Source organism: Papaver somniferum, chromosome 8 (assembly GCF_003573695.1).
Source record: "Papaver somniferum cultivar HN1 chromosome 8, ASM357369v1, whole genome shotgun sequence".
NCBI classification, from domain to species: domain Eukaryota; kingdom Viridiplantae; phylum Streptophyta; class Magnoliopsida; order Ranunculales; family Papaveraceae; genus Papaver; species Papaver somniferum.
In genome coordinates, this window is record NC_039365.1 from 79,339,251 (window position 1) to 79,354,725 (window position 15,475).

The 15,475-nt window shown below is 36.2% G+C and overlaps 2 protein-coding genes across 7 annotated transcripts; both read left to right on the forward strand.

Annotated features, from left to right (window-relative positions):
* The first annotated feature begins 6,951 nt into the window (after nucleotides 1–6,951).
* Nucleotides 6,952–11,954, forward strand: LOC113301713 (putative cyclic nucleotide-gated ion channel 7). Of its 2 annotated transcripts, none has more exons than XM_026550504.1 (9): nucleotides 6,952–7,110; nucleotides 7,420–7,562; nucleotides 7,641–7,823; nucleotides 8,063–8,636; nucleotides 9,235–9,447; nucleotides 9,951–10,252; nucleotides 10,358–10,469; nucleotides 10,630–10,866; nucleotides 11,007–11,954. In XM_026550504.1, the coding sequence occupies exons 3-9, from the start codon at nucleotides 7,756–7,758 to the stop codon at nucleotides 11,724–11,726; spliced, it is 2,226 nt and encodes a 741-aa protein (XP_026406289.1). In that variant the 5' UTR covers nucleotides 6,952–7,110; nucleotides 7,420–7,562; nucleotides 7,641–7,755; the 3' UTR covers nucleotides 11,727–11,954. The 2 variants fall into 2 exon arrangements, with proteins under 2 accessions (XP_026406289.1, XP_026406290.1); XM_026550505.1 differs by having other exon boundaries at nucleotides 7,641–7,814.
* Nucleotides 11,955–12,210: 256 nt separating this feature from the next.
* LOC113301714 (sm-like protein LSM8) lies at nucleotides 12,211–14,192 on the forward strand. Of its 5 annotated transcripts, none has more exons than XM_026550509.1 (6): nucleotides 12,211–12,354; nucleotides 12,661–12,711; nucleotides 12,845–12,885; nucleotides 12,969–13,043; nucleotides 13,759–13,811; nucleotides 13,907–14,192. In XM_026550509.1, the coding sequence occupies exons 2-6, from the start codon at nucleotides 12,705–12,707 to the stop codon at nucleotides 13,995–13,997; spliced, it is 267 nt and encodes an 88-aa protein (XP_026406294.1). In that variant the 5' UTR covers nucleotides 12,211–12,354; nucleotides 12,661–12,704; the 3' UTR covers nucleotides 13,998–14,192. The 5 variants fall into 5 exon arrangements, with proteins under 5 accessions (XP_026406294.1, XP_026406291.1, XP_026406295.1 ...); XM_026550506.1 differs by having other exon boundaries at nucleotides 12,213–12,354; nucleotides 12,661–12,741; XM_026550510.1 differs by lacking the exon at nucleotides 12,211–12,354 and adding an exon at nucleotides 12,440–12,562.
* Nucleotides 14,193–15,475: the final 1,283 nt, after the last annotated feature.

Here is a 15,475-nt window from a genome sequence, read left to right on the forward strand (position 1 = left end):
GGGAAGCTCTGGTACGAAGAAATCACACTGCAGAGAAAGTTGCAGCAGCAGGAGGAAGAAGACGAAGCTGAAGAACATTGGACAGACGAAGACAGTCGCAGAATCCGTAGCCTTTTCTTTCAAAATTCAGTCACTTTGTAACAATTTCTGTAACAATTGTTCAGAGTTCGCAACAGTTCTGTGTTAGGGTACTCTGTAACAGTGGTTCGTAACGATTATATCCGTTACAAACACGCTGTTTTATACCTTCTCTTCTTTTTAATCAACTTTTGAGCAAGAAGCATGTATTTTGAGCAAGTGGTTAATATGAGGACCTAAACCCCATTGCTGAGGCGACAGAGGAAGCTATTTTTCCAACAAAAATTGGTATATTCTTATTTATTTATTTATCGCAATTATTTTTATGATTGTTTTTCCTTGAGTGAAAATTGTTTGAATGATTCTTGTTAAGCAATTGTTATTTCTTTTGATAGAGCATGCTTGGACCTAGGTTTTTGATGTTCTATGCTTCGGATTTGCACCTGTTATTTTGAGAATCTACTTGTTGCAATAGTTTAGAATCAAATTGAACGAAAAAATTGCATGAATATAAATATTGGATTAAATCACTTTGAATTTGGAAAATAGTGAAATCTTAGCCTCAGTGTTTCTTTTAGTATTGATATCATCTTTAATTGAGTTTGCTATAATTTTTAGTGAGTTTTCTATTTTAATATTAGGATTTAAGTCTAATTAATATCCTTCACAAGTTTGAGAATCGAACCACTTTTACCACTATCTACAAATCACATCACATAATCAACAACTTTTGGATTGCACTATCATTTTTATGACTTTGCAGAGATAAACAAATTTATGTCAATGGTTACTTTTACATACATGATTACATTCACTATACCATTCCAATGACGTTGCGTTGGCGCTGAGCTATATCTAGCTAATAAGTTCCATGAGGATGCAAAATTTGATCAAGTACATTATTATACTAAGTACCACAATGCGTCTATTGTGCTTAGATATGGGAATTTCATCTCCCAACACATCTTCGTCATCTTCCTTTAGATGAAATGGTCACTTACTTACATTTGAACCTCGACTAATCATGGGAGTGCTATCAGGATGCATGTCTTTCTTAAATTTCCTGACAACTTTAGACATATGCAAACTGGTGGAATAAAATACCACAAGCTCAGTATTAGGCCGAGCTTTCCTCAAATTTTTGCATCTTAAATTCGGATTTCAAACAACTTTTAAGGTCTCTTATTACATCAAGAGTACCCATTATGTATGTACCATCGACATAGATAGTTATAATTCCAAATCAGGAACTTTCTTGTGAATACGCAAGGAAAAATAACTTACTTGTCTATATCCTCCAAATCAAATAGCCACTTAGACGGGTATACCACATCCGCTTAATTGCTTCAATATATAAGTGAGCTTTCTATCTAACTGTAAACACACTCTGTGGTTTAGAGTCACTTAATTTGGTCAACAAAAGGCTATCAAGTACTTTTGTAAATATCTACAATCTCTTGATTCTTTCAGGGATACGTAACAACCACATACATATGCTGCATTTCAACTCCTTTTAAAATTACCAAGCTAACTAAGTAGTGAACGCTATAACGTTCATTATAATAGAACAATTCCAGGGCTTTGTGAGAAACCTCGCGCCACAAGGCGAGTCTTTGTACTTTAAGAATGCTTTCTTCTCATTATGATTTGTGACAGATTAATTATGTATGTCCAATAGGATTTACACTTGGTTGGTTAGCACTACCACACCAAATACCTGTATATTTGTCAAAGAACCAAGTCCTACCTGGATTGTATAGGCCAAATATGCTATTCGTTAACATTAAGAAACAATGAGCTTGGTTCGATCACATCTTGCTCTATTTCCGTAAGCAAGCGTATACGGAATTAATCATCAATATGCTCGCATGATCTTTCCATTGACTCGTGGCATTCTCATAGTCCACTTGGGATGTCTCTGTTCTCTGGAATTATTAAACTTCCGAGCGTCCTCCAATTTGATTCATGGACATAATCAGAGACAATATAATGAGATGTTTTAATTAATGATATATTAGGTTGTGCCTTGTTCACCTACTAGTTTTCTAGGTAAGCATTGATCGAACCTGGTGGTCTCTCCATCTTCCTTTATGGAGCCACAGCCTCAACTACACTTCTACCAAGTGTAGCTTCAACACCTTAGTCTATGGTGTACCCCATACTGAGGATTTCTAACGTTGCAAGCACATTTGCAGCTGGTATGTGTGATCTTGTCAGGTTACCAGTATCAGTGCACTTTCTGAAAATCGATTATTCTTTTTACTTCACATATACATTTGTGGAATACAAGAAGCAATATGGGACAAAGTCAGAACACACCACGACAATTCCTATCGTTCCCTTAAAAAATCCTTTTTCGTATCTCCCCCGAGCAATGGGAAGACTGTCTCATCAAAGTGACAATCCGCAAATATAGCGGTTAAGAGATCGCCTGCTAAAGATTTCAAAATGCAGATAATTGTTCGGAATTCATATCCAACATAATTACTTAATATTTTTGATGACCAACTATAGTACGATGTGGAGTCATAATGGCACATATATAGCACAACCAAAAATGCGTAAGAATATAAATGTCAGGCTTATAACCAGTTACCAACTGGTACGAGAAAATGGTTGACTAATTGTGGGTTCTAAAATGAATAAGTAAATATGCGTATAATATTGCATATCCCTCAAGCATTTATAGGAAGGTTGTTACGCATAACCTATCCTTAGACACCATCTATAACCTTTGATGGTAGCCTCTGCGAGACCATGGGGTGTAGTATGCTCTACAATGATCCTATTAAATGTGTAATATCCATCAAGTCCTTTTGGTGTAAAATATCTAGCATTAACAAGGTTGGTGAGACCTTAAATTGTATAACATGTGCTAGAATTGTTTCAAAAACACATAATTTCTTGTGAACAATAATTAATTCAACACTTCAAATTATCCACCAGAGCCATAAATCACTTGAATGGACCACATTCTGTATGGATATGTCCACAACTATCATTTTGTTTTTTTTTGAAAAAAATGAGTTGTTTATCATTTGCATCTTAGGATGGTGTCAATCTTGTTTACTGAAGAAAGATTTTGTAAAATGAGTGACATGCTTTATTACTTTAAAAGCATAATGGGCGGGGATGCGTTATTTCTAGTACTTTAGAAAGCGTTGATTGTGAGAGATGATGTTACTTTGCATTCTTTCGATCCTTGTAATTCCCATTTTCTTGTTCACTCAGATTTAGGGATGTTCATTTGAGTTCTTTCAAAACATAGCATCATGTCCCAACCAAAGTGTCTTTATGGCTATGTCAAAACCTGAATGAGTCAATCCCAACATCACACTGTCGGTGACGATATGGATCCAATTATGAAAGTATTGGTGATTTATAATTCACTAGATTAATTGGCTCTTTATTTTCTCTAAATGTGATTCACTTCACATTCATTAGAGGAAATTCATAGATGTATTCCCATTTTCACAATAAATTTTCGTACGATAACGGTTTGCACAGATTTCGTAGGAACTTGACAAAGTGTGATTAGCTCTTAGTTCTTACAGAGCTCATGTAAATTTTAATCTTTATACCAATTAAGCAACAAAGATCGAGCATCATCACACGATATTATATAAGAAAAAAATTCAACAAGCAGTTTAATATATTTCCTTAAGAGTTTCGTGTAATAAGCGGTGTGGCCTTACTATGTAACAAAAGAAAATTTATCCCATTTATTTTAGAGTATTACAGTTCATGAGGATGATATACTTTTCATCATTATGTATCAATGATCCTTTTAACTCAAGTACTTTTGGGTATATCTCAAGTGCTTTAGAGTATTTCAGTCTCATGGAAATGATATACTTTTCATTTCATAAGTACAAACGATGAATTTAGTTCTTCGCAAAAAAAAGGTCTTTATTTTAGCTTTCAAAAAAAATGTTTATTAAACTACCATACAATCAATAGTCCAGGATCAAATCATACAAAATTCAGTTGAATAAAGATAATTAATAAACTTATCAAAATGTAAGTGTATTAATTGGCCAAGTTTCTTATTACCACTGAAGTTGACAAGCGGGGGTATGACCTTCTTTAACATATAGTGAGTTTGTTGTCATTTAAACTCTCTATATATCTTGTAGTTGTCTGCTAATATATGATACATGCATTCCATCGCTTGTACCATACTCAGTAAATGTTTATACCTAGTGTCCAACTCTCATTCAAATGAGTTAGAATTATATCTCTGCCTCATGCTTAGTAAATACATTTACTTTGTATTATTACCACTTGACCCAATATTACAAGTGTACTAAATTCCAATGAATATTCAAATTTTTTGGGGGAAAATCTCATGAATGTTTCAAAAACTTCCTTCAGAGCATTCATCGTCTGAAATCTGTATGTCACCTTAAGACATAGAAGTTATGCCTTCATCTTTTGAACAATGCATCGTCATTGGTTGAAGATTTTCATGATGGAAGTAAATCCCTTGTAGACATAATTGACTTCTGTATCAGAGGCTCTTTAATGATGCTCAAGTACTCCTGAGTCCAAAATGTTAAATTTTAATCGAGTTGGTTTAATCAAAACCCGGCCAACAGATTGGTCAAGGCCCGGTCCATTGGGTTGCCTATGTCATGGTTAACAAAAGTCTACATATATGGTCCATTATATATGAAGTACCCAGGCCCATTGATAATAAACTTGAAACTATTAGCATATAGGCCCAAATTTATTGTTAACCTTAAGATTGGAATTTTATTATCCAACTGTAGTGATCGAAAAACAATTGTAACTCATTATCCAACTGTAGTGATCGGAAAACAATTGTAACCATGTACGGTGAAGATAAATTTTTTGCAGAAGTTTCATAAAATTATTTTTCCAAACATAATAGAATTTCAAGGTAATCCAACGGCTCAAAAATATATGCATGAAGCCGTATGACTATTCCAATTCATGTTTTTGTGAACACAGCTGGAAATATCACGTCCTCTGGAGTATTTCCCATGGTTTGATCTTTATGAAATTTATACAGTAGAACAATATACAAAACATGCCAAAAATATAGCGTAATCCAACGGTTGAAAATCTTAAAAATTAGGTGTTTAGACGCTATTAAAAAGTAGGGTTTTTCTAAACGTAGACAATTTTATTCAAATATGGTTTTGGATATTGCATCATATTCCGATTTGATTGAAATTTTAACAGAGTAAGTAATACCTAATAGGTTGAACACATTAAAAATGCATGAATATCTAACGGTGAAATATCTATGTTTCATAATCATATGTTTGCGGAACCCTAATATATACTACGAAAACGAAATTTCTTTGTTCAAAAGAAATACTTGGTAACGCATCCGTGATGATAAACAAATAGGATCAAAACCACGCTAATCTTTAAGGAATAATCCATAACCAATTTTGAACGAAAAAAAAGTTGCACCAGTTAGTAGGGTCGTGCTTGATAACGTGTTGCAGTAAATCGTAGAGCAGAAGACAAAGAGGCAGAGAAGAAGAAGGATTTCTTATTGATCACCGCCGTACTAGTACATAGTATCCTTTATATAATAGGAAAAGGGAAAACCTAAATACTTCCGTTATGGGTCGCGCATCATGATAATATTCTGTATCAAAATTACCAACATCTTATCCCATCCATTTTATGACGGCCTTCTGCCTTCTGTGCCACTACTAGGGGTGTGCAGAAAAACCGGAACCGCGGATTTCACCCGTATCCGTCCGCAAAATTGCGGGTGAAATCCAATCCGCAAGAGTTATGGGCTGGACACGGGTGAGATTCTTAAATCCGCACGTTTACACGGTTTGGTTGCGGTTGGACTTTGCAATCCGCGAATTTACCCGCACCGTAGGGTAATAAGGGAATTTGATAGAAATATTTAGGATATTTAATAAAATCTTGGGGCGGTAAAAACATACACCCAGAAGAACAAATATCCATTGTAAGAAACTATAACAGACTTAGTAAACTCAAGCAGTTTGCAGTTCAAAATGAAACATGCCAACAATAAAAGATTTAATTACCAGATCTTGATCGTTTGAAATTAGAATTACAACATTCTCTGGCACTTGAGATTGTTTCTTGATTTCGCTATTAGGAGAAGGAAGTGGACGTACCTAAACAAATGGAGCCAATTCCAACACAATTAAACTTCAGAAGGTACACAATTAGATTTTCGTTTTGAACCCAACTACCCAAGTGCTTAACAGGATATGAAGCATCCGTGAGCAAAACTTAAAGATCTCGTATGTTTGGCGTGTTGATGACAATATCCTTCTTTATATTAGTACAATCAAGGTAAAAAAGGTTTCGGTTCATATCCAATTGAAGGAGGACTCGAAACTAGTTCTCCCATGTATTATTTTGGGTTTTACTTGTTTTTTCCTATCTAAATCCGCGGTTAATCCGCATTCGGCCCGTATCATCCGTTGATCCGCGGATTTGAAATCCACAGGTGATTGGACCGGATACGGTTGGATTTTTCAAATCCGCAATACTGACGGATTGGATGCGGGTGACCCCTTATCCGCAACCGTCCGTCCGTTGCACACCCCTAGCCACTACCCACAAATGGCGACACATTTTTCTTGGGCAGATTTAGCAAAACTTTGGGCTGAAATTTTTGATAGAAATCGTACACACCCAGGTTTCAGGAATGTTCGAGGAGTGATCAGATGAAAGCCATATTGATCACGGCACCATGCAGAATGTTCAGCGAAACAGAAAACAAGTCAACAACATGTTCAACATAGAAGATACCCATTTTCTTACGTGTAACTCGAAGAAGTGATAGATTTATTTATTACATAAGATTCAGAAGCATGATATCATTGCTTTTGCATTTTGTATTTTAATTACAAAGTTTTGATTATTACTTTTAAGTCCTCGTTAAATTCCTAAAATCAAATCAAATCCGGAACCAAATTTTCTGAGTTTCCTCCTTTCTTCTCCAACGACAACCTCGAGAATATTAAGATCATTTGTAAACCCTAGAAATTAAAAATCATACGGGTAAAGGATCTCCGTCTCTGTTTCTTTCTCTCTAGATTGTTTCATTTTTATGTCTGGCAATTTAATTTCTTGTTTATTATATTTGTGTAATTCATTTTTGAAATCTTATTTGGTATTAGTTTAATTTTCTCATTTACGGATATGGGATTTCTTAATTTCTTGATATAGTGGTTTATTTATCTCATTTAGATTGTTGGTAGAAACCTGGCTTTTATTTTGTTAATTCTATAAAACAAATTTCTGATCAGTTTATCCCATATCAATCATAGTGATAAATTGTTTCTTAAATGAATTATGTTCTCATTGCAGGAAATTCTTCATTATAGCGCTTGAGGGCGGTGGACACGTTGTTCAGCGAAAAGTATATCAATTAATTTTCCCATTGTTTTCTTAAGATTGATAATTTCGTCCAGAGTGGATTGAAGTCATTTTAGAATCTAAAAATATTTCAGGTAACTTGCTTTTTTTTAAAATGGTATTGTGGAGAAGGATTTTAGTGCAATTAGGTAATGCTTGAGTTTGAAATGCAGGACATAATTGTAGATGATTACTAAGGATTGGGTGTGTGGCGGTTGGGTAGAAAAGTTTATGTAGTTGGAGAAGATGAAATGATCTGCAGAGCATGCCATAGTTAAGTTTTACAAGATGTTTGATTGTGGTTATAAGTCACAGTATATGGGAGGACAACGAGAGAAATTCGTAAGGTACAAAAAGTATGGGTATTTTCTTTTTAACTAGTAGAATTGCACCCCAGTTTGCTATTTGTTTATTAGAAGATTATTTTCATTTATGAATGAAATACTATGTGGAAAAAATTAGCCGGAAATGGGAGTTGAAATGTTGCTATGCTAAAGATGGTTCATCAGTGAACATCATTCTGCTATTACTTAATGCAATTTATACATTTGTGAAATAAATATCTTATTTTGGTATTCTTGTAACTGAATTTTAGGTTGGACGATTTGGATTCTAGATTATCGTTGTCACCTGATGCTAGCAGAATGAATAAGTGTGGATTCAATATTGATGGGCTGGCACGTGGTGGTGGTGGTGGTAATGTAATGAAGACCCCTTCGAGATCCTTTACGAGCGGAGTTAGAAAGGGATCTGAAGGCCTTAGGAATATTGGGAGGCGTATTAGGAAGAAGTCATTCTTTCAAAAACTCGCGACGAGGATATATGACCCCCAAGACAAATTCCTTCTTATTTGGAATCGACTGTTTGTTATTTCATGTATTCTTGCAGTATCCATTGATCCCTTGTTCTTTTATCTTCCGGTATTCACCCATGGAGCAAATTGTCTTGGTATAGACACAAAATTAGCCAAGACAACCACTGCCTTACGGACAATCGTAGATTCCTTTTATGTTATTCATATTTTTCTCCAGTTTCGAACAGCTTATATTGCCCCATCATCTCGTGTTTTTGGCCGCGGTGAACTGGTAGTCGATTCTAAACAGATAGCAAAGCGTTATTTGCGGTGGTACTTTATCGTGGATTTTCTCGCCGTGCTACCCCTTCCACAGGTTTGTGGCTACATTATGTTCTCCTTTATTTGCATATTTTGATACATTATGCATATTGACTGGTTCCATTTCTGCGAACATTTCAATTTCTCAATACCTATAAAAAAACATGATAGTGTCGCTTGTTAGTGAAATCAGCATTTCATCATCCCTCCAATCTCAGATACACACGAATAGAAGTTTACGTTTGACCCTTCCTTAGGAGAACAAACAGGGCTCTCCAACTAAGGGCAAATAGTTTACTTCTTAATCTAGGAAAATACACTAACAACTTGAAGGCGAAGTATGAGAGATCCAATTTAAAAGTTATGTGCGCACATAACTGTGGGGTGGGAAGGAGAGTGGTCCCAGCTGATTCTAGGTTCAACATGTAAAGAGGGCACTAGTTCAACATTACCATCTATTTTGAAGTTGGTGAATTGTGATAATCCTATTGTAAAAATAGCGTTCGATTTACTATTTGATGTTTTATGTTATTCGTGAGTTTTTTTTTTGTTTGTAATTTTGTTAGAATCATACGTCTTGTTGTTTAGATTGTTATTTTTTGAAGTCAAATTTTTAGTGGGATGATTTCTTGATTACTACTCTTTACGCACAGGCTGTAGTATGGAGTTTTCTTCGCCACAAAAAAGGTTCAGATGTACTGTCAACGAAACAAGCTTTGCTTTTCATTGTCTTGCTTCAATATATTCCAAGGTTTCTGCGCATTCTACCCCTAACAACTGAACTGAAGAGGACTGCTGGTGTCTTTGCTGAAACTGCTTTTGCCGGCGCTGCTTATTATCTGCTTTGGTACTTGCTTGCCAGTCATGTAAGTATATTTAATTGGTATTTTATGCATTTTTCCAATTGTGTTCTATTCAGTAATTTAGTTGTTGCAGATGCTCATTTTTGGTTTGTGTCTTTTTCGGGGACATATTCGTTGATGCTGACTAGTATCTATATGCAACCTCCTGTGAATAAGGACTGTAATTCCCCGCCTTTTTACAATTTTTTTAGCATAATTTCCTCCTTTCCTGTTAAATAGTCTTGTTTGCTGATAAAGTAGGTTACTAGATCTTGTGACACTAGATAATCATTCGTCACAATGGATGGAGTAGTTGTACTCGATGCTAGATTCATACAATCAGTCAGTTATTTGTGAAGATATGTTCAATTTTCCAACTGCTGTATACCTCCATCTACGTTAAGTATTGATATTGTGTTTTCACTTTTTTTTTTAATACTTGTATACTACTATCCTAGGCCATAATGCAACTGAGGTGATTTTCTTAAATGTTTTTGGCACGCGTTAAACATCTGATGTATTTACAGATTGTTGGGGCTTTCTGGTACCTATTAGCTGTAGAGCGTAATGATACATGCTGGTTGAAAGCTTGTGCTTCTGTCAAAGAATGCAATGTCACTTTCTTGTATTGTAGCCACCACACAGAAGGTTTCGACACGTGGCTCAACATGAGTGGACCTATTCTCAAGAACGAATGTTCTGCAAATGATGACAATTTGTCATTTAATTTTGGAATTTATAGTCAGGCTGTAACATCTGACATTATTGCTTCCAGAAAGTTCCTATCCAAATATTGTTACTCTTTGTGGTGGGGTCTACAAAATTTGAGGTAATCTAACATGTCTTAAAATACCACTCTTATTTTTCTACTCCCTGCACGTAGCTGTCAAAATTTAACATTTTTTTTACTAAAATGGTGTTTTACTTTCTCCAGTACACTTGGCCAGGGGCTTCAAACTAGTACTTACCCTGGAGAGGTGATCTTCTCAATTGCACTTGCCATCTTTGGGCTCATCCTTATGGCACTTTTGATAGGGAATATGCAGGTAACTTATTGGTGGTGTTTTAAATGTTGTCCATTATACGACCTTGGTATGAGTTTGTCACGAGATTAAGTTTGCGAAATCCCTTTTACCATGTACAATAATTATCTTCTTGCATGTCTACTAGTGCTAAGTTTGGATTTTTTTTCTTCTTATCTTGCAGACTTATCTTCAGTCTCTTACAATTCGTTTGGAGGAGATGAGAATCAAACGGCGTGATTCAGAGCAGTGGATGCATCATCGATTGCTTCCACCAGAACTGAGAGAGAGAGTCAGGCGTTATGATCAGTATAAGTGGCTGGAAACACGAGGAGTTGATGAAGAAAACCTGGTCCAGAACTTACCGAAGGACCTTAGGAGGGATATCAAACGCCATCTTTGTTTGGCTTTGGTGAGAAGGGTAAGTGTTGCTACACCTCTTTATCTTTTGGTTATCCTCCTTGATTAGTACAAGATTGGTTCCTTGTTTAAGTTGTGGTTACCCCTGTCACATGCATTGATGGCAAGTCCACTCATTCATTTTCTTGTTGAGCTGCTCAGGTTCCTCTATTTGAAAATTTGGACGAACGATTACTAGATGCCATCTGTGAACGGCTGAAACCTAGTCTGTACACCGATAAAACTTATATAGTCCGGGAAGGAGATCCAGTGGATGAGATGCTTTTCATTATACGTGGGCGCCTAGAGAGTGTAACGACTGATGGCGGAAGGAGTGGATTTTTTAATAGGAGTATTCTAAAGGAGGGGGATTTCTGTGGTGAGGAGCTTTTAACTTGGGCGTTGGATCCCAAAACGGGTTCGAGCCTCCCATCATCTACTAGGACTGTGAAGGCTTTTACAGAAGTAGAGGCTTTTGCCTTGATAGCTGAAGAATTGAAATTTGTAGCCAGTCAATTTAGGCGTCTTCATAGCAGACAAGTTCAACATACATTCCGATTCTACTCGCAGCAGTGGAGAACTTGGGCTGCTTGCTTTATTCAAGCAGCGTGGAGGCGGTACTCCAAGAGGAAAACAACGGAACTTCGACGACAGGAACTAGAAGATGACGAACTAGAACTAGAAGAAGAGGGATCAGATGAGGCAGTCGATGACAATGACAAGGGTGGTCCCTCTTTTGGTGCCACAATCTATGCTTCTCGATTTGCAGCTAATGCCCTTCGTGGAGTTCACAGGCTCCGAAGCAATTCCAGCAAGAGTGGTAGGAACTTGATGAAACTTCAAAAACCTCCAGAACCCGACTTTGCTGCTGATGATGCATAGACTATATAGTGAACCTTTGGATGCCTCATCCAACATCATTGATGACAGCAACCTCCATTTTGTATGTAAGGCCTCTTTAGAAACAATCAATTGCTGAGGATAACAGCTGTACATGCTTGTTGATTTTAGGGTTTTATATTCCGTATGATAGTTTGATACTAAAAGATAAATATATAGAAATTCTTAGCCACTAACTTAGTAACTTGTCATTCTCTACTCGCTTAAAAAAGAATAAAAATAAACTCCTCTCAAGTTCTCAACTAGATGCCCCTTGAACTGTTTATAAAAACTGTTGCCTCTTCCATGGGTTGTCTTTCAAGTGAACCGTCTTTCAGTTTTAACGGAAGGGCTAATATAATGGTTCGGAAGCGGAATCATTGGAAAACGACACTGGACTTATTATAATTTACCCGACCCGTTTTGTAAATACGGGTCTGGACACGGCGGGGCCCTATCTGAATGCTGATTAAAGAACAACTATTCCATATTCTCCGTCTTTATTTTTATTCGAGAATCGAGAGAGACGAAAGAGAAAGGGTTTTAGGGTTTGGCGGTTTTGCGAGCACCTAATATTTGAACCATCAATTTACGCCGAACCATCATCATCCCTGGTTACCAGCATTGACAGGTACTTCAAACTCCCCTATTCTTCACCGTTTATTAAAAACCCCCCTTTTGTTTTTGTTTTTCTTTTTCCGACAATCGCTCAGACTCTCTCAATCTCGATTAATGCTATCATGATAAATAGAATTTAAATAAAATTTTGATTATATTTGGTGAAGTTTACTGTGACAATCAATCTCCTTGATTTGATTTTGACGGGCGATTCAATTAGGGTTTGGTGTTTTTTTTTAATGCATGTATGGTAATTTAAGGTTTTGTTTAGGTTTTTTTTCTTTGGTTAAATTATTAAATTTGTTTAATTTTAACGCAGTTGGGATTTTGCTGATAAGCTGTAAGAACCTCAATTGTGAAGAAATGTCAGGTGGACCTGGACTTGAGTCTCTTGTTGATCGTATGTTAAACCCTAAACAAAGCCGTTTACTCTTGTTTGCCAACTTTTGAATTGAACCAATATTTTCAGAATTATTAACTTTTTATGTCTCTTTTATTTGCAGAGCAAATCTCGGTTATAACAAATGATGGGCGAAATATAGTGGTGTGTCTTTGTTTATTTGTGTGCTTGTGCTTGTTGATATATCCTAAGTAAATGAGTACTAATTACCATGGTTAACGTTGTAGGGAGTTCTAAAAGGTTTTGACCAGGCTACCAATATCATTCTGGATGAATCTCATGAAAGGGTTTACTCTACAAAGGTAAGTCTACCAGTCAGTTTGGGTTTTGTGTAGTTTCATATTGTAATTGCGATTCGTGAACATACTTTTTATGGGTTTTTGGGTCATGTAAAGAACAATGTGTTTATATGGTTATCGTGAAACTAATGATGAACTTGTTATTAGTTTACAAAGTTAATATTCATACATGGTGAAAACTTAGTTCAACATGCAAGCACGAGACATGACGTTGTCGAATGAGCACTAAGAGTGATGTGGAGGACTTCATTCATGTTATTTTGCATTTCTCCGAGGGTGGCTTCTTTTTATTTAAATGCTTCTGTTTTCGCATTTAAAAGACTCTGTTTTGCCAAAAGATGGTTGGATGCCAATTATAAAAGGATGATGATTAGGAATTCATAATATCATATCCCACTGCTAGAGTATTAGTAGCTGAATGCGTGCTTAAGATTAGTCTGTTATTATCATATACTATCTGATTTCAGACTTCCTTAATAGATGTCAATTTTACATGAGAAATCAATCATCTTAGAATCGTTTATGAATTAAAACATACCCAAAGTAGTAGTCTGCTCATTTCGTAGAATAGTCTAGTTTTTTATTCTTTCAGCATGATCAATTAGTTCTGTATATTTACTGTCACAGTGAAAGAAAACTTTATATTGGTTTTGGATTCATTATTTTGCGCATGAGTGCATGTCAATTTTTCTAATGGAACCTTTGTGGGTATTGGCAGGAAGGTGTCCAACAACTTGTATTAGGCTTGTACATCATAAGGGGTGACAACATGTATGATCTCTCTCTCTCTCTTTTGACCTCTCAATATATAAAAATTTATATATATGTACACATCAACTTACTGTGCATTGATTTGATTCTTGCAGAAGTATTGTTGGGGAAGTAGATGAAGAACTCGACTCCAATCTAGACATGTCAAAATTAAGAGCACATCCTCTTAAACCAATAATTCACTGATTATAACATTATAGGAAGGTATGCTATCTTAAGTTTTAGAGATTCTAGACCTAAAAAGTGATGTAAGAATGAAATTAGCTGTAAGATCTGAAGACCCAAATACTTATCATGTATTTACTAGAATTCATTCAGGTTTCAAACCAACACTTAGATTCTTTGTACATTTTTCGAAGGTTGTTTTTTCCTTTTTTTTTTTTTTTAATGGTTGGGCATCTTAAAAATTTTGAACTCTCACTTTCCTCCAGTCTTGTTCATCGGTTTTCGTGATTTTTCTTTTCGATGATAGGTAACGACCAGAGGGTTACCATTGATTTGCAGATCAATTAAACCGAATTTCTCAATAATAATTTTTGCTAATCTCTTGATGCTAAATCCTGAGAGTAATGATTCCCGAAACGTCTACCGCTTGAAGGGAAACCCTGTTTGATCTTTAACTTGAAGGGTAGTAGGGTGTTACCCAGCCTATTATCTGGTGGAGTAATGATTACAGCTTTGTTGCCCGAGTAGCACCAGCATTGTTGTTTGAAGGCATAATTGGAACAAGGGCATGTAACTGTTGCACTAGTGTGGCCCTTCAAGCCATGTCGAACACTTATAGTGCTCGACATGCAATTGTTACTCCAACAATTACTTGGATGGCAAAAACTTGTGACAGCCATGAAGACCACCAATAATAGGCTGTCCAGAAAAATCAGTGATTATTTGTTTGCCTCATATTAACGCTTAGATTATTACCGTCTTCGTTCCTGTCCTGTATTCTTCTGGTGGAATGTGGAGACTTGCACTCGAGTAAAATCTACCCTGACACTTGCAATCCTTCCTGTCCTGTATTCTTCCGGTGGAATGTGGAGACTTGCACTCGAGTAAAATCTACCCTGACACTTGCAATCCTTTTGAACCTGAGAATGGCGTTGATTGAGGCCTGCAATCTTTTAGTGAGGAAAGTCTTCCACTTCAACATGCAGGAAAACCAAGATCACCACTGGGAGTGGCTGATGGAAGAAATGTTAGTTCACTTAAGCTACAAGTGTCTTTGTCAGAGTCTAACTTGCATGCCGAAAAGCAGTGTTGTTTCAGTTAAGAGTAACAAAACAAAACGGTCTTAGTGAAGTAACATACCAAGTGTTCCAGACGTAGAAGGTAGTTTGTCGATGATCGCAATGGATGATTGTTTAATGTCGAGGGATGTGCCGAGGAAAATGATGATTTTGTTAGTATTTTTCGTCTACATTCCAAGCTTGGAAAAAGCGTGGAATGTCAAGTCCAATGATTTTTAAATAAGGCTATTCCACACTTTTTCTAAAACATGTTCCATGATTTTGTGGAAGGTAGGTTGGAATCCAAATGAGCGCTAAATAGGAATAGCGGGCGACGCTATTGCAAACAGCGTTTTGTGATGTCACCTAAATAACAACAGGAGCCCAGGACAAATTTTACTGTTCATGAAAGTGTTAAACAACAGGTGGCGATTTCATAGT